Here is a 22,833-nt window from a genome sequence, read left to right on the forward strand (position 1 = left end):
AGACTCCTGTGAGTATGAACCTAGAGCTTTCAGAGTGGAGATGGAGTCCGACTCGAGAAGGAAAAAGGGCAGCATGCTGACAACCAGGCAGGAAGGGAAGCTGAAATGAAGGTGGTGTGATGGTGAGATGAGGTTTGGTGTGGAGGAACCCCAGGTTAGAAAAGAAAGCAAGAAAACCTGAATGTTAGTTACTAACAGTGATCTCCGCTGTGCACTGCGGGCACCGCTGCCCTCTTACCGCCTCCTGAGCGTGCGATTTGCTCATGATGGTGAGCAGAGTCTGTAAGAGCACGTCCAAGAGGCTCTCCACCATCATTTCTACCTCCTCCATGACATCTGCCTCCTGGAGTGAGCAGCGAGAGAGCGCACCGTTAGTGCCAGACCTGCTGACGTGCAGCTGGCAGTACTTACAAGTCAGCCACATCAGGAGTGGTCTTCTGACTTAATTCTCAACACTGAGCTCCTGGCCTCACTGGTATGCAGTGTCAAGGAACCTGGAACAATGGCTCTGAAAGGAGGTGAGGCACACCTGCCCGCTGTTGCGCTGGTTTGGTGGCTGGGGCCTTACCCTGACGCAGCACCACCCTGACACCCACAGTTCTGACCTCAGACAAATACTTTAATTTCAATATACAGGGCAGAAGTGAAGGTTCTAAGTTAAATGTTTTCTTTGATTTTCCTACGAAAGTCAGGAGGAAGCACAGCACTGCTGACTAACATTTTGAGAAAATGGTAAAGAATTCACACCAGGGGGTGTGGTGGCAGCATCTTTACTATTACTAATGCACACAGAAGTATCTCAGTCTTTCTGAGAACCATTTTCTCCTTGAGTGACCTCACTTTTTGCCAGGCCTGACTGCTGCCCAGATATGCCACTTCTAGCTCCTTGGCATTCTTGCTCACGTTCCCTGGTCCACCAGAAGGACTCTGGTCTCAGTGCGTCTTTTTCAGGCAGCCTCACAAAAACAACGGAGCACGCCTCCTCACTAAGGGCTGCTTCCCAGTCACCAGGTTGTGAATTTAGGCAGAGTCTGTGCTATCTTTTTATAGACCTCTCACATGCAATCTTAAACCCTATAACTTGATTTTCATTATCTCACAAAGAAATTCCCATTGCCCCTTCTCCAGTCTCTTTATATTATTACTGGTCCAAATGTCCATCTATCCATCAACCCACCATTCAGTAAGTATTTATCATGTGCCAGTCACTGTTTGAGAACTGAGTATACAGAAGTGAACAGGAAAGGTAATATCTCTGCTTTCATGGAGCTTAAATTTCACCCACCCTCCATCCATTCAATATAGTTACAATGAGTCCCATTCCACGTGAAAAATTTGAGCAGCTCTTGGGACCAAAGTCTTCTTTCTCATTTGCTGAACTGATCATAACACTCTTAAAACCTGTGATGGCTCTTTGAGTAGTTGTAAGCAACTAATTGCACTTGACTCTCTAGCCCCACAAACACAACCAGATCATCTTCAGGTTTTTACCTGTTCCCATTCCTCTGCCATTCCTCCCCTACCCTTTCTTTTCCCCTTCAGTTTCTCTCTTTCCTTTAGCAGTAAGCCTCCCATCCCAAGTCTGACCCTGGGTTACCAGTATACCTTATGTGCCTGATGTTGCTTCTCTGAGGCCTGATGGGAAAGAGAGCTGCTAGGCGTTGCCTGGAGCCAAGATCAAACAAAAGGGCCACTACAACCATCACAGTCACTCTGCCAAGCTGGGCCCCCACCACCAGATGGTACTTTAAGTCTGGATACCAGAGCCCCTTATTGAGTCCTTGTATCCTATTCAAACCAAGCACACTCTTTTCTTTTCAGCACCTCTCCTGCTCTATCTTCCTGGATAACCTAACCTCGTATGTTCCTATCACTTGGCTACTGGCATTCATTTTAAATGCACTTGAAATTTTATTCACCAAAAACCTTATCTCAACTTACTAATATGGCATAATTAAAACTCATTCTTATTTTAAATTTCTTTATATTTTCCTATAGTTTCCAAATTTTCTAAAAGAAATATGCATTTCTTCCATTATCATAACTATATAAAATAAATCTAATTAAAATAAATTTCTACCCTTATTCATGCCTGATACATGTTTTCCCTCCTTTCCTACCTCCCTTCCCTCCTACCACAGATCTCTTCTAAAAAATAAAAATAAAGAAGAAAGAAAATAGGCAAAAGCACTACTAGTTGAAACCTGACCCCTAAAGTACAAATCTACCACCCCATGAGGCTCAGAACTCTTGTGGACAACATTTATTTCTCGTACACCCTGCTCTCATCTGGCATGGTATAGGAATGCCATATGGGTGGAATCAAGCTGCCAGGAAGCTGCCAGAAAAGTCTGAATGAGCAAGCTGCCTCTCAGCCTGGGCCTGCCTCCCTGTGCTTGTGCGTGAGTATCCTTAGAACACTCCCAGGAATACAGAAGTAATACCTTTTGACAGTAGAGCATGCACAGGATTGGGCTTTTTGGTACTACAGATAACTATGATTCTGGGTGTTTTCATGGCAGTACAATTTTTTAACATAGCAAGACTGTTGTGTTGCGAAGCCTGCTGGGCACACACAGGGAGGCCTCCATTCACTTGGGCACCCCCATCACTGATGAAAGCTTCTCTGACTGGGAAGTGTACAGAGTGATCTTTGTTGGTCTGCCTCTGGCTAAAGTAACACAAGAAAGGGACAGAGCTTTGGGTGGGGAGTGGAGTGGGTCTAGGGCCAGTACCAGAGAGCTGGTCTTGACGATGGAGAAGATGCTGCCAAGAATCCCTGAGCAGATTAGTAGCTCTTTCTGCTGCCTCAGATGAAGGTGAATGTGATGGAGAACCACAGGAAGCAGGATGCGGCGGGATTCTGAGAGAGAAAACACAAAGGTGAAGAAGCCCTTCAGAGGAGAACCAGCTACCTTTGGAAGCAAGTGGCAATGTGGGATGCAGCTGGTCTCAAAGTAGGTGGGGCTGAGACTAGAGCCAAGCTGGAAATCACCCCCTTCCTTTATGTGGGCCTAACAGCCCACTTCCTGGACATTTTAAGACATTGCATAGCATTATCCTTCTATCTCTCTTTCCTTCTTTCTCATTTCAGGCCTAAATATCTAGGGCATGTTATTCAGGATAATGTTAGGAGACTGCTTCCAAATGAAATCTCTTTACTGACTAGACTCCAAATTAAAAGCACAGATTACAGTGAAAACCCCATTTAAATGACACAGTTCTATGAACTACACTGATTTTTTTTTAATAAATAAATTTATTTATTTTTGGCTGTGTTGGGTCTTCGTCGCTGCGTGCGGGCTTTCTCTAGTTGCAACGAGCAGGGGCAACTCTGCATTGTGGTGCGCGGGCTTCTCATTGTGGTGGCTTCTCTTGTTGCAGAGCATGGGCTCTAGGCTCACAGGCTTCAGTAGCTGTGGCACGTGGGCTCAGTAGTTGTGGCTCGCCCGTTCTAGAGCGCAGGCTCAGTAGTTGTGGCACACGGGCTTAGTTGCTCCGCAGCATGTGGGGTCTTCCCGGACCAGGGCTCGAACCCGTGTCCCCTGCATTGGCGGGCAGATTCTTAACCACTGCATCACCAGGGAAGCCCTGAACTACACTGACTGAACTTGCAGACTTGGTATGGATTATAAATGGTCCCTCTTCACAATGCCCTGGATGGTGGCCTGGCACTTGCACCCCCGTAAGTTACGCACTTTGCGTCAGCCATCAGGCCTGCCTCCTTTTCCCCTCAGGCTTGTGGGATGCTACATGTATCCACAGCAATGAAAGGAATAGAAGCAGGACTTTTATCTTGTCATAAGCCTGCAATAATCAGCTAAACCTCATTGTCAATCCTACTGCATACATTAAAATGTTTTTCTTTTCTTTTCTCTTCAATGCTACCTGAATAATATTTTCATCAGGGGGTGACTATACTTAGAACTCCGAATTCAAGAAGGCTAAATCCTAAATCAAGCTCTTTTATTAATTCACTCTAAGATTTTAGGCAGGTTGACTCCTCCTGTGGGCTTAATTTCCCCCATCTATGACTTCACAGGTGTGGTGAGAAGGTGAAATACAAGTGTGAACATGTTTCTGGTATCTTGCACTCCAATGTGGTCAATGACTGTGTGATAAAAGTACCATGATACCCGGCCAGCATGATTCAGTCAGACTACCAGTAACACAAACAAGACAAGGCATTTGGGATTTATTATTCATATGTGACCATAATTAAGTATTTCAGATGAAATTCAGAATGAAAATCTTTTTCAGCAAAAGGCAAACTACATGACATACAAGAGATTTTGGGGACTGCCTTGTCAAATACTTAGAATATGTTCAAATAAAATGGAATGACAGCTATTCTATGTTTAAAAGGATGCTTGGATAAAAGAGAAGTTCACACTGTATTTTGTAGACCAAAATACCAACAGAGCAAGATTTGTAACAACCAACAGCTGCCTGCAGACAAAATAGTAGTTTGTTATTGGAACCTGCTGATGAAGAAACCAAAGTGATATGCTCTGAGAATATGTGTTGGTTAATGAGGCCACTGGTAAAAGTCTTCCTGCTTCAGGGAAGATGCTTCAACTCAGGCATTCAATGAAAGTGAGATGCAAGTGAAAATTTGGTGGTGGCTTATTATCTCAATATCCAATTACATAGTTCCAGCCAGATAAGAACGATTTTTCTTAAGTGATTATGGGAAGCAGCAAGTACATGCAAAAGTATTAGAAATAACGTATGTCAATGAGGGCAGTCTGCTGTCCACCTTCCCATATATTCAGAAAGCATCTGCTTTAAGCAGTGCTCAAAGCTTGAGTGTATGCAGTGGCTTCAGTGAAAGTATGTCCAAACCACTGATTTTATCTTCAGTCCAGGAACTGATGAAGAGAAAAGTGTTTACCATAAAAAGTTACAGGTGGAGAAAATCTGAATTTCTTGGTGGCAGTTTTACCATCAGCAATACTTTACACAGGTAGAGTTAAGTTAAAGAGAGTATTTATTTAGTACTGCAAATGTGTGTAGCTCTGGGCTGAGAAATTATTGTTCTTATACTTTAAAAGTCAAACTTAAAAAAGTTTACTACCAAAAAATTCTAATCATAAAAATTCTAATAATTGCTTTACTAGCATTTCAGATTTTCAGATTTCCTGTGCCCTAGAAATTTATTCCACAATAGTGATATTCTGCTTAAGGGATCAGGCTCACATTGATCTTAACATCTGACTATTGAGTACTTGATCACATTCAATGTGGTTTCAGGTATGAATCTGGGGGTTCCATCTGAAAGACAGTCTGGCCTGCTGACGGTATTTGTTAGGCTGTCCTGACCTCTTTTGGAGTGTGGAGGGCTCCCTCTCCATCACTTTGTCTAATCTTTAGAAGCTCCTTCAGAGAGAGGAAAAGGAATCTATCTGACTGGTGAGGACAGGCACCAAGAAAGTATAGTGGGTCCTCAGGGCCCCCCTTTCAGGGTCTCTTTTATTTCCTTGACTTATCCTATCCCCTTGGGCTAGACCTTTCTCTCTTGTTCCCCCTCCTTTCCTTCTGCTTTTTCATCCTGCTGGGGCTATGGCAGGCCCCATTCTTGGCAGCTGGCTAGACTTGTGGGCCTGGAGGCAGGCCACCCCATGTGGGTCCCTAGGAATAAATTGTGAGTAAGGCAGTAGGCTTAGGTTCTGGATGCATTCTCTAACAGAGTTTACCAAAAACTCTGCATTTGAAGGGCCACTGGCATCTTGCATGATGGCTGATGAAACTGATCCTTTGCTTCCCACTTGGCCAACACCCTGATAAGGAAGAAAGGTGGGTGTGACTCTCACCCCAACTTGATTTACCTGAGAAAGAAAATAGGCGGCTATCCACAGTTCTGGCAATGGACTGCAGCTTGACCACATCCATTGACTGCCCAATGTGCACAGTGCTGGGCATGCTCCCCAGAGTCCCTCTCACAAACTCTGCTACCTCCTGCACAGTGAACATTTGCAGCAGCTCATCAAAGATCGTTGGGAAGGAATTGAGAAGCGCAGCCTGCAGAAGCAAGTGAAGGTCTGGTTAGCTCAGAGTTAGGTATGCATCTATCTTGCATGCTTAGACAATGATACATGGTGGTGAGAGGTTGAGAAGTCATTGCAGCACCCCTGCCTCGAATGGGCTCCTCCCTGGCCTTGGACTCCACCCATCCCTGCAGCACTCTTAGGGCATGGAGCAGGAAGAACCAAAAAGGAAACCAAAACAAGAGAATTTACTGGGGCCCAGGCCGCTTGAAGCTTTCAGAACTTGCCAAGGCATTTGCTGGCAAGAGAAGGGAATATATACAGAAATTAACTCCAGGGCTTAATATCCATAGCTGTTTTTGCTCATAAAATGGATTTAAATTTTTTGTCTGTCTCTATGATCAAGCTCTTGACTTTCCAGTTTCAGTCCCAAATTCAAGCCAGGAAGCTCTCAAAGAACATAGGCAAAGATAACTGAGCACCATCAAGCAGCACTAGGTGAACTCCATTCACAGTCCTGCAGCCAGCAATCCAGCTCTGAAAACTGGACCATTTCCCCAGAATAGTGTCATTTAGTTGAAACCATGAAATCTAAAGACTTTGTAAACTATTTCCTTCACGTGTGATGCCTGACAGTTTCAAGTGTAAATCCAAAAGGATGGAGAATGTATGGATTTAGTCAGCCATGAACTCTTGAGGACTGCTGATAATGTTGGCATAGAGTTCAGAGACCTAGATGGCCTGGACAAGTGGAGTATGTGTGTGTTTGGAGAATTCTCTCCTAGGATCTTAGCTCTGGCAGACCCAGTAACCTCTTGAGAACTGATTCTCAATATTCTCTTGAGAATCTGAGCCTTTGGGAGGCAGAATAGTTTAGGAGAAAGAGAATGGGTTTTGGAATTGGACAGACATGAGTTTAAATCCCAGTGTTACCACTTATCTGCCACATAACCTTGGGTGAGTTACTACCTAATCCTCACTTGTCTCATCTGTAAAATGGGGATGATGCTATTACTTATCTCCTCGTATTGGTATGAGGAAAAAGTTTAGGTGCATAAAATTAATTTCCAGTAGACTGCCTGGCACACAATAGCCTTCAATAAATGCTGGCTCTTGTTCATTTCTCTTGTCTAAATGGAAGCACCATGAAGGAGGCTCTTCGTACTTCTCAGTCCTCTTACACTATTAAGCCAAGATTTACAAAGGGAAATGGAGCGTCACCTTGAGATGACGTGAGAGTGCGCTCTTCCTAAGTGACAGGTTGGGGGGGCAGGGTGGGGAGCTGTTTTTCCTGATTGCTTCAACAGGCAGTAAGACACTGGCCTAGAGTGAGTGAAAATTTATGACCTGGGGAAATGGGTCTGTCATACTGCAGTCTATGTTCAGGCCAGGACCAAGGACTGAACTTTCATGAATTCTATCTGCAGATTTATAACTCCCTGGGATATCAAGGAGATCACTTTGCAGTAATTAGAACCAGCACAAAAACTATCATCATAAGCAACTAGATACAAAAGACAAAGGAGGGAAAGCAGGTATTTCTTCTTTTTTCCTTTCCTTTTGGCTGCACTGTGTGGCTTGCAGGATCTTAGTTCCCCAACCAGGGATTGAACCTGGGGCCACGGCAGTGAAAGTGCCGAGTCCTAACCACTGGACTGCTAGGAAATTCCCAGAAAAGCAGGTATTTCATAATCAACAACAAACAGTAGCTGATTTGCTCTCTTAAATGGTGAAATTTCCTATACTTATGGCATCGGAACAGAAGGACACTTGCACCATAACATCTCCTAGTGGTCAGAATCAAAGATATAAAGTGTGACTGAATAGCATACTTGCTGAAAGTTCTGAAACTGTGAAACATGAGCCTGGCACCAAAGAAGCAGGTCTGATTCTGACTCAGGTCTAAGATAAGACTACATCTAAGCTATTTATCCTGATGTGATAGGAACATGCCATTGAGTACAGGGCATTGCTGAGTTCTCAGAAAGTGTATCTGGTTTGCTCTGCTAGCTCCCCATATCTTCACCGGCTGAGGGAGGAGTAGGTGTCCTGGGCCCTGGTTGGCAGGAACAGATAGGCTGGGGGAGAGGAAGGAAGGAGAAAGACAACTGGCTTGGGGTGTTCAGGAGGGGAGACCATGGAAGGAGCCTTTCTTATAGAGATACCTGGTGACCTTGATGTATTCCACTCTTTTATAGAGGCTATCCCCCAGTTGCTCACCTGTTCTCTGGGCCAAGGGGCTTATGGGCAACTGGCATCAAGGGGCAACATAGAAGCAAGTGGAAAACAAAAAAAGCAGACTATTCTAATCTTAAATGAGATATTTAAACATATATTTGCGCTGACAGACCTGGCAGTGACTGAATGAATGAACATGAGAAAGGCTGTCTGGCCTTTGCTCATAGGTTTTGATGTAATAATTGGCTTCAAAAAAATCAAAGAAGTGAAATTCATTAGATAAAATTCTGACATTTATTTATAAGCAAAAATGACCCCTTTGTGACTGGGGTAATTAACAATATCCGTGATCCCTTCTAGGGTAAGGTTGCATGTAAAAGGTAACTGATTAGCTGGCCAGACACTTTTAATATAAGGAAGCAACTTGCTTCCCACACTGGTATTTCTAATAGAATCTAATCTTATTTCTTAGCCGAAGTTTTCTAGTTATTTCTGCTGTTTTTCAACCTATTTCATTCTTAACTGCTAGGATGGACCAATACTAACCTGAGGTTTTTAAAATTAATACAGTGGCTAGGAAATAAAATTCTCTATACATTCTGAATATCCTCTATAAATAAGATGTTCATGAACAACTAATAGCATGGTAACTAAATAAATTTGGTCTAAAGAGGGCAAAGTTGTGCTTCTTCTCCACCATAAAGCCACTGGGCTGTCTTATATTTGGAAGCTGGGACATAGCTGGCTTTGAAGTAAAAGCAGCATTTTATTCTACTAGGTATTTCCTTATAACTCATCCCTTACCCAAAACATAGGAGCTTGGCAGGGCTTCTTTAACTCTGGAAGCCAGAGGACAAAGAAACCACCTGCTAAGACAGACAAGAATCCAGCAGCAAAGCTTTCCTGTAGCTCACAGACCTGAGTGAAAAGGAGTGTTTCTGAGTTTCTGCTGTCCAAACTGAGCACAAACCGGATGGACTGGAAAAGTTCTTGGATGCTGGACCGGAATTGCTCCTCTTCCATCCCACAGGTGGCACGTGAGTAGAGGATCCTTGACTGCACGATAAACTTGAAAAGGTACTCCAAGGCCTGGAGGTGTAGGAGAAAAAGGGATAGAGAGGTGTTAAAGATGTCCAGAAACTAACACATGAGGGAATGAATGGTGGAGTACCAGAAAATTATACACCAAAATTGGGAGGTGGACAATTCCAGCTATGGAGACAAGCAGTTTAATTTTTAAAAAATTTTTATTGGAGTAGAGTTATTTACAATGTTGTGTTAGTTTCTGCTGTACAGCAAAGTGAATCAGTTATACATATACATATATCCACTCTGTTTTAGATTCTTTTCCTGTATAGGTCATTACAGAGTATTCAGTAGAATTCCCTGTGCTATATAGCAGGTTATTATTAATCTACTTTATATTTAGTAGTGAAGCACTTTAATTTTTTAAACCTTTTCTCAAAACTCCAATGTTCACTGAGCAGCAACTGTCTATGTACTGAGAGAATCATCAAATTATTTCATGCGGTTATGGAAGTGTATAACCACAGACTGTTATGGAAGCAGTTGAATTCAAGACCATATAGGACCAAAAGAAAATTAAATTTCTCTCATTTTTCTCAGGTCTGGAAATAAAAGGCTACAAAGGCAATGATATAAGAACCTCTCTTAAATTTATTCCAAGAAGGAAGAGTCATTTAAAGAGTCTTCTGCATCTTCAAGAAACAGCTGGCCCCTGACATGGTGCCAGCCTTCTCACCAGGGGTCAAGCCTGAAGAACTTGCCCCTAGTTGCACAGGAGCTGGTGGACCTAATCCACCCATTTTCCATCCTCTTCCAGACCAGGACACCTGCCATCAATAGTTCATGAACAATACAGAAGACAAAGCTCCCATAACATGTTTTGGGAGCAGAATCTGATTCTGAGGAGTCCCTGCAGCTTGGCCCATGCTTATGAGCTGAATAATTCTCTTTTAAGAGAATTCAAGATCCAAGACTATACTTTCTAATCAAAGAAAGGCTAACGATTTCCCAGACACTGGAAAGGCAGAGACATTGAAAACTGAGGAGAAACTTATCCTAGGATGAAATATGGAACTCAGTTACTTGAACTATATAACAGGAAACAATTCCCAAGCTATACTTTCATGATCTATTCATCTGTCAGGTTTAGCAAAGCAAAACTTTTGTGTGTGTGTGTGTGTGTGTGTGTGTGTGTGTGTGTGTGTGTTTATGTGTCCCACACTGAACTCAGTTGGCACTGGAAAATAGCTAGTTCAGAAAAATGTGTGTTCCAAGGCCTGCACCAGAGGATTCTGTACAATAAGTTATAGTGCTTGGCCTCATTACCTGACTTCCCCTTTCCCTACTCCTGTTGATTTTTATCATCAGCACCAGCTCATGGCCAGGACCAGGTGAAGTTGGCCACCTGTGACAGATGCAACTGGGTAAAGAGAGGAGAGCAGAAGAGTGGGATAAAAGGTGAGGGTGGATCCTATGGAAGTTGTTTGAAGTTTACAGGTGTTCCCAACCCTGTGTGGAGACAATGGAACACTTAACTACGGCTGAAGCAGCTTCTCTGTCTTTTTCTACTTAAGTTAATAAACCTGAAAGGAAAAGAGATCCTAAAAGTTATTACCACCTTTCTGTCACTAAGGAGATCATTGTGTTTCTCTTTCCTGGCTCCCTGGTAAGAACCTGATGCAGCTCAGCAGTGAAAAGTATGCTGCCTTTTTGGAACGCCCTGCCAAAAGCCATCCTCAGACCCACCAAGGATACCCCCTCGTAAGTCATTCACACAGGAATAATGTAACCAAGTAAGAAAATAAAAGACTCTTTATTTTCATCTTCTTTAGTGGCATAACTTTGGAAGGTCATGACTCTGAAAGGGAAAGGAAGAGATGATGTATAAGTAGCAAGATGTATTGAATCAAGAGCAATAAAGAAGAGGAGGTTTCCTGGTCCACAGATTATGATACCAGAATAAGAAATGCCAGGTCAGAAGCACATGCATTCTATGAATAAGGATGAAATTAGGATCAGATAAGAGACTTACACATTTGGTCAAGAGGACTTATAAACTGAAATTTGATGAAGTGGAAATGGCCTGATAAAACCATTGGGCTAGATGCATTAGTAACAGATGCCACTCAAATACATTTGAAATGGTAAGAACAAGTATGAAAGTACCCCCAGAAAAGTGCTCCCGCACAATGGAACTCTTCCTTTTTCCCACCCAAACCTGATATTCTCCAGGAATTTTGTACCTCCATAGGTGACCCTGCCATCAACCCAGCTCATCTAGCCAGACCCCTGGAACCAGCCTCAGGTCTTCCTTTCTGCCACCTCTCACATCCAACCTAACATTTGAAAGCTTCTGCTTTGGTCACATCAGCCACTTTATGGTTGCTTGAAAACTCTAGCTCTTTCCCATCCAGGCTTTTTTTTTTTTTTTTTTTTTGCGGTATGCGGGCCTCTCACTGTTGTGGCCTCTCCCGTTGCGGAGCACAGGCTCCGGATGCGCAGGCTCAGCAGCCATGGCTCACGGGCCCAGCCGCTCCGCAGCATATGGGATCCTCCCGGACCGGGGCACGAACCCGTATCCCCTGCATCGGCAGGCGGACTCTCAACCACTGCGCCACCAGGGAGGCCCCCATCCAGGCTTTTAAATATGCTGTTTCCTCAGTCTGAAATGTGTGTCCCCCAGTTCTTAACACTGATTTCAGCTCAGGTCACCTCGTCAGAGAAGCCTTCCCTAAACTCTTGATCTGAAGTAAACCCTCCTCTCCAGCCATTCCATCCCAAGATCCTGTTTATTTCCCTCATAGCATCATCAATTTTCTTTTCTTACTTTGTGTATTTATCTGTTTGACATGTTTATTATCTGCCTTTTCCCCACTTGAATGGAAGTGCTGTGAAGGCCTAGCCTTTCTACTTGGGCTCCTGCTGAATCCCCAGTGGTTATCACAGTGTCTGACATATGGCAGGTATCAAGCAATACTGACTGAATGAATGGTTGAATGAATGACTCTTAGGGGAAAACTTCTGAGATAGCACCTCCAGTAACCTTAAGCAATTAATTTATGAACTCACATAGAATCTTTTGCATTTAACTCAACTTGTATCCCCTCAAATACTATGCAGGGCACTTCACAGGCGCTGGAGTTCAGAGAAGAACAGAACCTGGTGCTTGCCCTTACATTACACTCAGAACCCTGCTCTACACTTGTGTTTGAGCCTGATTCCCCTTAGGACACAGGGGATGTGTTCTTCAAGGGGAGAGGTCAGTCTTACTCTTTGCATCTTAGCACCCATGACATGCTGATTGCTCAGCTGACATGTACTGCATGAAGAAAGACAGAAGTGAGACTTGTGGCCTTAGATTTTTAAAGAATGTGCAGAGAAGAGGCAGGGAAAATATGGATTTATGATTTGATTTTGCCTCTTTAATCTGATGATGCTTGGGGGAACATCTGTTTTACCTGTTACCACGTGGACAAGAATAACAAAATCACAGGCCCAGAAGTACTTAGAGCAGATGATGGGATATTAAAAGAGGACAGAGAGAAAGCAGAACTACTTTGCTGCCATTCTTCTTTTATTACTAACTAGAAAGGATGGGAAAGACATGGTTAAAAAGCAACTAAAAATAGAGAGTAACTCAAGAACAAGAAAAGACAGGGACAAAAAAGCAAGCAAGCAAGCAAGCATCAACTTGCTTTAAATGAGTTCTCAGAGGATACGACAGTTTTCTTCAAATAGTTATACAGAGAACTGTTGAGCATAAGAGGGATCAACATTCTCATAGGCTGTTCTCTACAGTAGAAGCAGTAGCCGTGAAAAGAAGTTACCAGAAAGTATAGTTAACTAACAATGAGGACAGTCCCCTGTAAAGTGGAGCTGTCCAGCAATGCAAAGGGCTGCCTGGTCATGGTTTTTAGATTATCTTCTTCTCAACATATCTGCATACAGTGCATTCACTCAGCTCTTTTTACTTAAAACAGTTATAAAAAACAATGTTTAGTAACTACTGAAGAAGGGAAAAGTATTGGAAGATCTTATTTCTAATCAATGTTGCCACCAACACTGGCTTAGAAGGAGATATGATATTTTAGCCAGTGGAAGCAAAGACTGACATTGTTGGTAAAAACCAGGCAGGAAGGATGGCTCAGAGCCACATGCATATCATCCCTCCCTCCTGCTTTAAGATAAAATTATGAGGAATAAAGACCTTTTAGGGCAAAATCAAAGTGAGGAAAGGGCAGTTATGTGGATCAAGGCAGTCATTCCTGAAAGCAGAGCAGTGTACTGGCTGTCTACACTTGTCCTGCACACTACTCCATTGAGGCTACTTGCAAAGTCTGCAGGGGTGGGCCCTTTTTGTACAGCAAGCTCAGTACATTACCCTCATGGCTTCCTGAATGTGGTCCTGCCGAATCAGTTCTGCTGAGCAGTCCATGTACCACTTCAAACAGCGGATTAGCTCCCTAGGAAAAAGAACAGTTTAAGAAACCCCACTTTAATCCAAAAGCAATGCAGCCTAAAATATCTGCAGTCCTGAATTAGCCATATAGGAAATAATATACTGCTAATGATCTAGAATGGAGTGATGGATCCAATACGGCTGTGGAATCTTTAGATCATCCAAGACCAGACAACACTCCCTGTCCAAAAAGAGTTGCCACATTTCAATCAGCAATTATAATCATTCTTTCCCACTTTCCCTGACACACATTTTTTCTGATTACAAGAAAGTTTTCCCAAAGTCTGGGACTGGATGTGTGTTTTGTTTTGTTTTGTTTAAAACTGCTAAGTCTCCAGAATATAAAACAGACTCTGAATAAAGGTGTATAGTCCGGTGTGCCCCTCCTTGCCATCCCAATGATCTTATTTCCTTAGGACCAAGTCATCTGAGTGGAATGGGATTACAAGGTCAGAAGGCCTTCACGTTTACAGGGCAAAAGAGTACACAGGGCAAGAGTGCAGGCCCTCATCAGATAACAGTTCGCATTTTAGGCCTATCAGTTTCTAGCTTTGCATCCTTGGGCAAGTTATTTGGGTCCTCTGTCCTCATTCTTTTCATTTAAAATATAGAGGAAACAACAGTACATCTCAAACTGTGAATTCTAATGAGATGACACATGTAAAATATATAGCACAGTGCCTGCTCTCCAAAGTGACATCAAAGTGTCAGAGTTCCAGTGATTCCACAGCCTCAGAACCCTTCGGTTTTGTTTTCTAAACTTGTGCTGGGACTACCCTGGTGGCGCAGTGGATAAGACTCCACGCTCCCAATGCAGAGTCTGGGTTCGATCCCTGGTCAGGGAACTAGATCCCACGTGCATGCCACAACTAAGGAGTCTACATGCCGCAACTAAGGAGCCCGCCAGCTGCAACTAAGACCTGGTGCAACCAAATAAATAAATAAATATTTTTTTTAAAAACTTGTGCTCATTCCATAGAATAATATGGTGACTTTAAAAATTGCTTTAATGGTTTTAGATAAGCTGTGAGTGTTTCCCATGTTTATTATTCACATTATCTCTTTTACTGACTATCTTTTTCTTTTCTTTGATATTTATTTGTCAGTACTATATTTAGCTATTCACATGTTTCTCACTGAAAAAGCAAGACATATTTTTAGCAGCTCTGCCATCATTTCTTAGAAGGAAAAGTATGACAACTATGTAATAAACTCTAGTTTAAAACATCAACGGAAAGCTAACATCTAACATCATACTCAATGGTAAAAGACTGAAATGTGTTCCTCTAAGATCAGAAACAAGGCAAGGATGCCTGCTTTTGCCACTTCTATTCAACGTATTAGTAGTGGAAGAGCAGTTGGGCAAGAAAAAGCAATAAAAGGCATCCAAATTGGAAAGGAAGAAGTAAAATTATCTTTGTTTGTAGCTAACATGATCTTGTATGTAGAAAAATCTAAAGAATCCACAAAAAACCCTGTTAGAACTAATAAATGAATTCAGCAACACTGCAACAAAATCAACATATATAAATCATTTGCTTTTCTATATACTAACAATAAACAATCAAAAAAGAAAATTAAGAAAACAATCCATTTACAGTAGCATCAAAAAAGAATAAAATACTTAGGAATAAAGTTAACCAAGGGGGTGAAAGACTTATACTTTGAAAACAAAACGTTGCTGAAAAAAAAAGAAAAAGAAATTAAAGAAGTTAATAATAAACGGAAAGACATCCACATTCATGGATTGGGAGACTTAATTTGGTTAAGATGTCAACACTATCCAAAGTGATCTACAAATTCAATGCAATCTCTATCAAAATCCCAATGACATTTCTTGCAGAAATAGAAAAATCCATCCTAAAGTTCATATGGAATCTCTAGGGACCCTAAATAGCCAAAACAATCTTGAAAAAGAAGAACAAAGTTAGAGGACGCACACTTCCTGATTTCAAACGTCCTACAAAGCTACAAAGAGTAACTTTAACTTTGATTATAAAGACTAGTCAAAACAGGGTGGTACTGGCATAAAGACAGATACATACATCAACAGAATAAAACAGCCCAGGAATAAACCCTCATGTATACGGTCAAATGATTCTCATCATTAAATGGGAAAAGGATATTCTTTTTCTACAAATTGTATTGGGAAAACTAAATATCCACACACAAAAGAATAAAATTGGACTCTTATGCTGCACAATAAACAAAAATTAATTCAAAATTAATCAAATACCTAAATGTAAGAGCTAAAACTATAAAACTCTTAGACAAAAACATAGGAGAAAAGTTTCACGACATTGGATTAAGCAATCATTTCTTGGATAAGACATCAAAACATAGGCAATGAAAGAAAAATTAGATAAATTAAACTATATCAAAATTGAAGACTTCTGTGCATCAAAAGACACAATCAACAGGTTAAAAAGGCAATGGGAGAAAATATTTGCAAATTATATCCCTGGAAATGGGTTAATATCCAGAATTACAGCTTAGCAACAAACAACCAAACAACCTGATTCAAAAATAGGCAAAGGACTTATAGATTTTTCTCCAAAGAAGATATATAAATGGTCAATAAGCACATGAAGAGATGCTCAACATCACTAATCATTAGGGAAATGCAAATCAAAACCACAAGATACCATCTCATACCCATTAGAAAGGCTACTATTAAAAAAAATACGAAAAAACCAGAAAGTAACAAGTATTGGCGAGAATGTGGAGATATTGGAACACTTGTGCATTACTGGTGGGAATGTAAAATGGTACAGCTGCTGTGGAAAATAGTATGGTGGTTCCTCAAAAAATTAAAAATAGGATTATCATATGATCTACCCATTCCATTTCTGGGTATATACCCAAAAGACTGGAAAGCAGGGTCTCTAAGAGATATTTGTATGCCCATGTTCATAGTAGCATTATTCACAATAGCTGAAAGGTGGATAAATATAGCCAAGTATTCATCAACAGATGAATGGATAAACAAAATGTGGTATATACATACAGTGGAACATTATTTAGAATAAAAGGAAGGAAATTCTGACACATGTTATGACATGGATGAACACTGAGGACATTATGGTAAGTGAAATAAGCCAGTCACAAGGAGACAAATATTGTATGATTCAATTTATATGAGGTCCTAGATTAGCAAATCCATAGACAGAAAGTATAATAGTGATTACACGAGGGCTGGGTGGTGGTGGTGGGAATGGGAAGTTATTGGTTAATGGGTACAGAGCTTCAGTTTTGCAAGATGAAAACAGTTCTGGAGATGAATGGTGGTGATGGTTGTACAAAAACGTAGATATACTTAATGCCACTGAGCTGTACACTTAAAAATGGTTAAGGGACTTCCCTGGTGGCCCAGTGGTTAAGAATCTGCCTGCCAATGCAGGGGACACGGGTTCAATCCCTGGTCTGGGAAGATCCCACATGCCGCAGAGCAACTAAGCCCGAGTGCCACAACTACTGAGTCTGCGTGCCTAGAGCCTGTGCTTCGCAACAAGAGAAGCCACCGCTATGAGAAGCCGCACACCGCCACGGAGAGTAGCCCCCGCTCACCACAACTACAGAAAGCCCACGTGCAGCAATGAAGACCCAATGCAACCAAAAATAAATAAATAAAATTGATTATTTAAAAAAAAAAAGAGAGAGGTTACCCTTATAAACAAAAAAATTGGTTAAGATGACACGCTTTATGCTATGTGTATTTTACCAGGGTTAAAAAATAAGTAAATGGGGCTTCCCTGGTGGCGCAGTGGTTGAGAGTCCGCCTGCTGATGCAGGGGACGCGGGTTCGTGCCCCGGACTGGGAAGATCCCACATGCCGCGGAGCGGCTGGGCCTGTGAGCCATGGCCGTTGAGCCTGCGCGTCCAGAGCCTGTGCTCCGCAACGGGAGAGGCCACAACAGTGAGAGGCCCACATACCACAAAAAAAAAATAAATAAAAAAATAAGTAAATGAAGTCTTAAAAAAAGGTCTGCTGAACGAATGTTGGTGCCCTTTTAATGAATGTTCAAAGCCCGTCTTTCTAGTCAAACACAAGTCCTAATGATGGTGCCAAATGCAACTTACTTGTATGCCAGGGCTCCAGCAAAGTGCTTCTGGATGTATGTGTCCATTACAGGTCGGAAGTGGAAATATTTGATGTCTCGGAGCAGGTTGATGATGAATACCTGGTAGAGATGGAGGGTAGCAGAATTCATTGGAGGCCTCAAACCTATCCCCAGCAGGAAACAACTCTTGATTCTTCAAGGAATGGCAAACTGCTAGTGTTTTCTCTAGTGTTCCCAGTGAATGTAGGATTTCCATTCTATGTCTGTATTTCTGTCATGTTTGTTCTCTTCCTAACATCCCCAGCCTCCCATTCCAAACTTGGGACTCATTTGTCAATGCCAGTGTTACTTTGAGCTTCTCTCTTCACGAATGCTAGGTGGTTCAATATGGACCTAGGGAATGCAAAACAATACCTGTGTAGGTGGCATAAACACTAAGTTGTCTCAACAAACTTGGAAAAGAGAGAGAGAAAAATATTGTCCTCTAAGCCAAACCAGCCTATGAAAGGCTGTACCCTTTGGAAATGGGGTTGGCTGGCCAGGGAAACAAGGAAGAAGAAAAGCCAGAGAAGCAAACTTTGCAAGTACCATTCTAACTCTTGCCTCTGCTCCTCATCTATCAGGCAGACTCAGAGTATCTGGTTCTCCTTGAACATACAGCCCTCCTGTAGGACTGGATATATTCAACAAAATGCGCTGAACATCCAAATCACTGTCCTTTCACACCAAGCAACCTTCTGAGACTCTGGTTCCCAAACAACTGCATAGAGGGAGAGAGTGTGATGCTCCACCAGCACAAGTGAGTCTCTGCTTTTCCTGGTGGTTGTATCCTACTTTTGTAAGTGGAAAAACAGGCTGTCTTGTTTCCTATATTAGTCTCTGGGCCTTTTGTTGGTGTAGGTCACTATTTCAGGGGCTAGGAAACCCTGCAACTACGAAGTTGAAGTCCAGATTTGATCTTGTAGGGCTCTGCCTGGTAGGGTGATTGTTGGTCTTCCTTGGGTGACACTCCTCAGTTCCTTTTCTATTGGAAACATCTACATCTTGTACTGACTCACTCTAATAAATTGCTTTCCTTAGATTTTAAAAAAAATATGTGATGGGAATAATTAATAAAAATGAGGAAGGGTGAGACTTACCAAAGACTGAAACACCAACAGGCCATATTTCTCTGTATTATCATCCAAAATCACAAACAGCGTATCTAAGATGTCCTGTAGAAACTGCAACAGCATAAAAATCAGAGGGCTCAGGTCTTCGGACCTTGGACACATGTTCAAACTTCCATACACCAGTGAATTTATTTCCCAGTAAACAAAGTCAAAGATCTCCTAAGATCTCAAGCCACCACTTAAAAATAACCTAGTACCCCACCTCCACCTAGCCAAGAAATAACTAGGTGGACTTGGGGGTGTTTGCTTACAGCCCAAAGGGCCCTAAGAGAGACCTACAGAGGCTCTTCCTATTGGGTAAGTGCTAAATGTATAAGGAAAGAGCAATTACCTAAAAAACGTAGGACATCCATGGAGAACAGTAATTTTGAAATGAAGACAATCTAAGTGATTCCTTTTTTTAAAAAAATAAATTTATTTATTTATTTATTGGCTGCATTGGGTCTTCGTTGCTGTGTGCGGGCTTTCTCTAGTTGCAGTGAGTGGGGGCTACTCTTTGTTGCGGTGCGCGGGCTTCTCATTGCAGTGGCTTCTCTTGTTGTGGAGCACAGGCTCTAGGCGTGTGGGCTTCAGTAGTTGTGGCTCACGGGCTCTAGGGCTCAGGCTCAGTAGTTGTGGCTCACAGGCTTAGTTGCTCTGCGGCATGTGGGATCTTCCCGGACCAGGGCTCGAACCTGTGTCCCCTGCATTGACAGTTGGATTCTTAATCACTGCACCACCAGGGAAGTCCCAATCTAAGTGATTCTGATGCCAAATCCATTTTGAGAAAAAGGGCTTACTTTCCTGGGTCCCCCAAAATTTGATAGTCCCTTGTTCTCCTCTATGGCCTAACTCTGTAGAGGACATTTGGATGAGGCTGTGGCAAGCTAGGCCTTAACTATAGAAACTATTCTTTGGTCTAGAGATTAGTATCCCAGGATAAGGGAGAATGCAGCTAATGAGGGCTGTCAAAGAGGGTAAAATATCTGGAGTCACCATTTTTTTTTTGAGCACGTGCCTTTTTCTAAGATGCAAAAACCAAGAGAGAGAATAATAAACACTCACGGATGCTCCCAGTCTTTAAAAATCAAATCTAATATTCTGTTGGTCAAAATGCAATTTAATGATATAATGTTTACAACTTATTTCAAAACAATATAAGGTAGAAGGCATGGATGAGGAGTTTATGGGCAGGACTGACCATGGGCTGATGACAGTCAGGGGTAACTGATAGGACAGGTATATGTATGGTTATTTATTCTATTCTGTCAACTTTTTTTGGTATGTTTGAAATCTTACCAAAAAAGTAAAAATTAATTAAAATGCTAGCATAATCTCTTTAATTCTCTCTGGCTGGCTTGAGACAAATACTGATGCTAAAACCAGAAATCCTGGTAGGATGTTCTTTTGTCAGGAATGTAACAACTCAGCCTTAAAAGGATCACAGACTTTTCTTAATACCTGGTCTGTTTTACTGGTTAAATTTTTCATATGTTTAGAAGGAAAAAAATGCCCTGAGTATAAGGGCATTTACCTTAAGTTTCAAAAACTAGTATTAGCTTGTTTGCATAAAGAGTTCTTTTAAAAATTTATGATACTCTGATCAATTGATTAACACAAAATTCATACAAGACTTCATAAAAGTACAAAGCCATACACAGACTTTAAAATTATTCCTCGTTTGGAGACACCATGTTGTGTATTATTGAGTCAATGGAGCTGTAAAATGAAAGTACAGACAGTGCAATGCTAATAGATTTGACACTTGCAATGATAGAGCCAAGAATGCTCACTGATAGACAAGTTGCCTTCTTGACATTTAATCTCTATCCTACACTTCATTGCCCTTGCTGATCACCAAAAGCACTTCCATTTTCCTCAGTTGAGTTCAGTCCATTGTGCAGAATCCACCTACTGGGCTTTCACCATCAGGAAGTGCCTAGGAGTTTTCTTGAGCTAAAGACAGGTGGGCAAATACCTGGCTTCTACACACTGCGGAGAAGCCCTATGGAAAACAACTGGTGTCTGGTAGTGTTGCTGTCAGCCTGCTCAGGCCATTAGATAGGAAATGTCACTAAAGTACTTGAAAAAGCAATTGAGGAAGGCAGTAAGGAAGGGTCCCCTATTACGCACTCTAGTGAGAGACTGGGCAAAATCAACAGTTACAGTTAATGGAGAGTATTCAGAGTTCCTGTAGATAATCAAGAGAGTAGAGCCAAGAAGACATCAGGCTGGATTTGTGGTAAAGGTTTACAAAGTAAGGGAAGAGAGAGGAAGGGAGAGGAGACCTAAAGGCATGTGGGCAGCAGCACACACTGGGGTTGTTTCTGAGAGGGTGTTTTTATCACTGCCCTTTAATTACCAGTTTGCTTTCTAGGAAGAAAAACAAGACAGAAAACAGGGCTTAAAACTTAAAGGTAGTTTCTAAAAGGTAATAAACCTGATGTGATACCTACATTAAAAAAAGAAGTTAAGAAAGAAAAATAGCTTTATTTCTACTCACCTAATTATATACCTCGAGAAATGGTCTTAGAGGCTTACTGGCAGAAATCAAGGGAAAGTGAGGCCTTCTGCCCAGATTCTTGCTCAGGTAGCATGTGTGAATTGTGTGAAGCCATACCTTAACAATTTCCTCCCCACTGACATGCCGCAGCCGCCCTAGGATGTCCATGATCCGGTCTGGAAAGGCCTTCCATTTCAGCAGAGCAAGGAGGTCCACTAGGAAGCAAGCCCAAAAGATGGTGAACCCTGGCTACGTCACGGACAAGCAAAGCCCAGACTCTCCCTGCCAAGGACAGGTGAGACCTAGAAGGACAGAAATAGCTACGAGCAGTATAACAGCCTCTGGAGTGCTGAGATAAAGGCTAAAGACACATCTGTAAAGTCTGAATGTCACTCAGGAGCTGCTAAAACCATGGAAAATCTCATAGGCTGCTATTGCCAAATGAGTTCTTCAATTTCATATGAAAAGAATTCCCTCACGGTGGCATGAAAAAGCAATAATTTGTCTCTTTTAACATGTATCAGCAACATGGACCAGCAAGTGAGAACAGTGGAGGGCACCACGCTGCAGGCACCATCACCTACCATTCTGGGTGAGTTTGGTGGAGGAGAGCTGTGTGGAAATGAAGAAAGACTCTTTGGTGCTGCGTTGGAAGATGAGGCTGGAGGGGATGTTAGGGCAGCCGTTATAGTCCTCTTTGCAGCAGGGCAGGCCCAGGTACAGAGCATGGTTGTTAAACGTGCTATTCTCATCACACTATAGGCAAAAGTAGAGAATACAGAATGTTTCTTGAACCGTGCCACCCATAAAAAATCAGGTCCCAGGGAATTTCTGAGTTGATGTTTACTCTCATCTTCCTGAGGCTGGACCTTGGACCTCAGGTCCTCTTAGAAGAGTGCTTTCTAAGCACTTTAAAAGTGTTTTTCATTTCTTTCCCCAGAACGGCTCACATGCCTTTTAAAGAGAACATGGCGGGGCTCGTGGCCTCTACCTGGTATGCAGGCAACCTTGAGTGCCAGCTGACAGAACCCCAATCTCAAACAGCAGGTCTCCAAATGAACAAGCCAAGGCCGTAACAGCACAGAGGGGTTGGTAATAGATTTCCATGACTAGTGGAGTGTGAGGTGGAAAACAAAGGCCCTGCTGGCATTACTTATGAGAGGAAGCTCACCTCATTTAGAAGACAAAAGACTGCCCACAGCTGTCCTGCTGTCTCAACCAGCGCATTACCCTGGATCCTCTGGCCCGCTCAGTGAAAACCACCTAACTGAGAACCATGTGTGAGAGTGGTCTCAGCAGGGTGAGAGACAGCCAGGCTCTGTACCTTGTACACATAGAGCTCGTGGATATCATCTGAGAGGGTGGTGCCGTCGTCCCGCATCAGGGGTGAGAATGCAAAGCCAAAGAGTTTCTTTTCCCCTTTGTCCTTTGCTGCAATCAGAGCCAAGCATTAGTTGTTTTGCCACAC

At 42.3% G+C, this 22,833-nt stretch overlaps 1 protein-coding gene across 5 annotated transcripts in view; it reads right to left on the reverse strand.

Annotated features, from left to right (window-relative positions):
- The window catches only part of DOCK3 (dedicator of cytokinesis 3), a 404,205-nt gene that overhangs the window by 61,168 nt on the left and 320,204 nt on the right, over window positions 1-22,833 (reverse strand). For all 5 annotated transcript variants that reach the window (XM_081246551.1, XM_081246550.1, XM_081246549.1 and 2 more), the window contains 9 exons: window positions 22,690-22,796; window positions 21,950-22,121; window positions 21,483-21,580; window positions 18,851-18,934; window positions 17,731-17,831; window positions 13,573-13,654; window positions 9,084-9,254; window positions 5,829-6,021; window positions 2,736-2,863 (listed from right to left, as the gene is read on the reverse strand). In XM_081246551.1, coding sequence (XP_081102677.1) covers window positions 2,736-2,863; window positions 5,829-6,021; window positions 9,084-9,254; window positions 13,573-13,654; window positions 17,731-17,831; window positions 18,851-18,934; window positions 21,483-21,580; window positions 21,950-22,121; window positions 22,690-22,796 — 1,136 coding nt within the window. The remainder of the gene's footprint in view (window positions 1-2,735; window positions 2,864-5,828; window positions 6,022-9,083; window positions 9,255-13,572; window positions 13,655-17,730; window positions 17,832-18,850; window positions 18,935-21,482; window positions 21,581-21,949; window positions 22,122-22,689; window positions 22,797-22,833) is intronic.

The sequence above is a fragment of the Mesoplodon bidens genome (assembly GCF_964165515.1).
Source record: "Mesoplodon bidens genome assembly, chromosome: 10".
NCBI classification, from domain to species: domain Eukaryota; kingdom Metazoa; phylum Chordata; class Mammalia; order Artiodactyla; family Ziphiidae; genus Mesoplodon; species Mesoplodon bidens.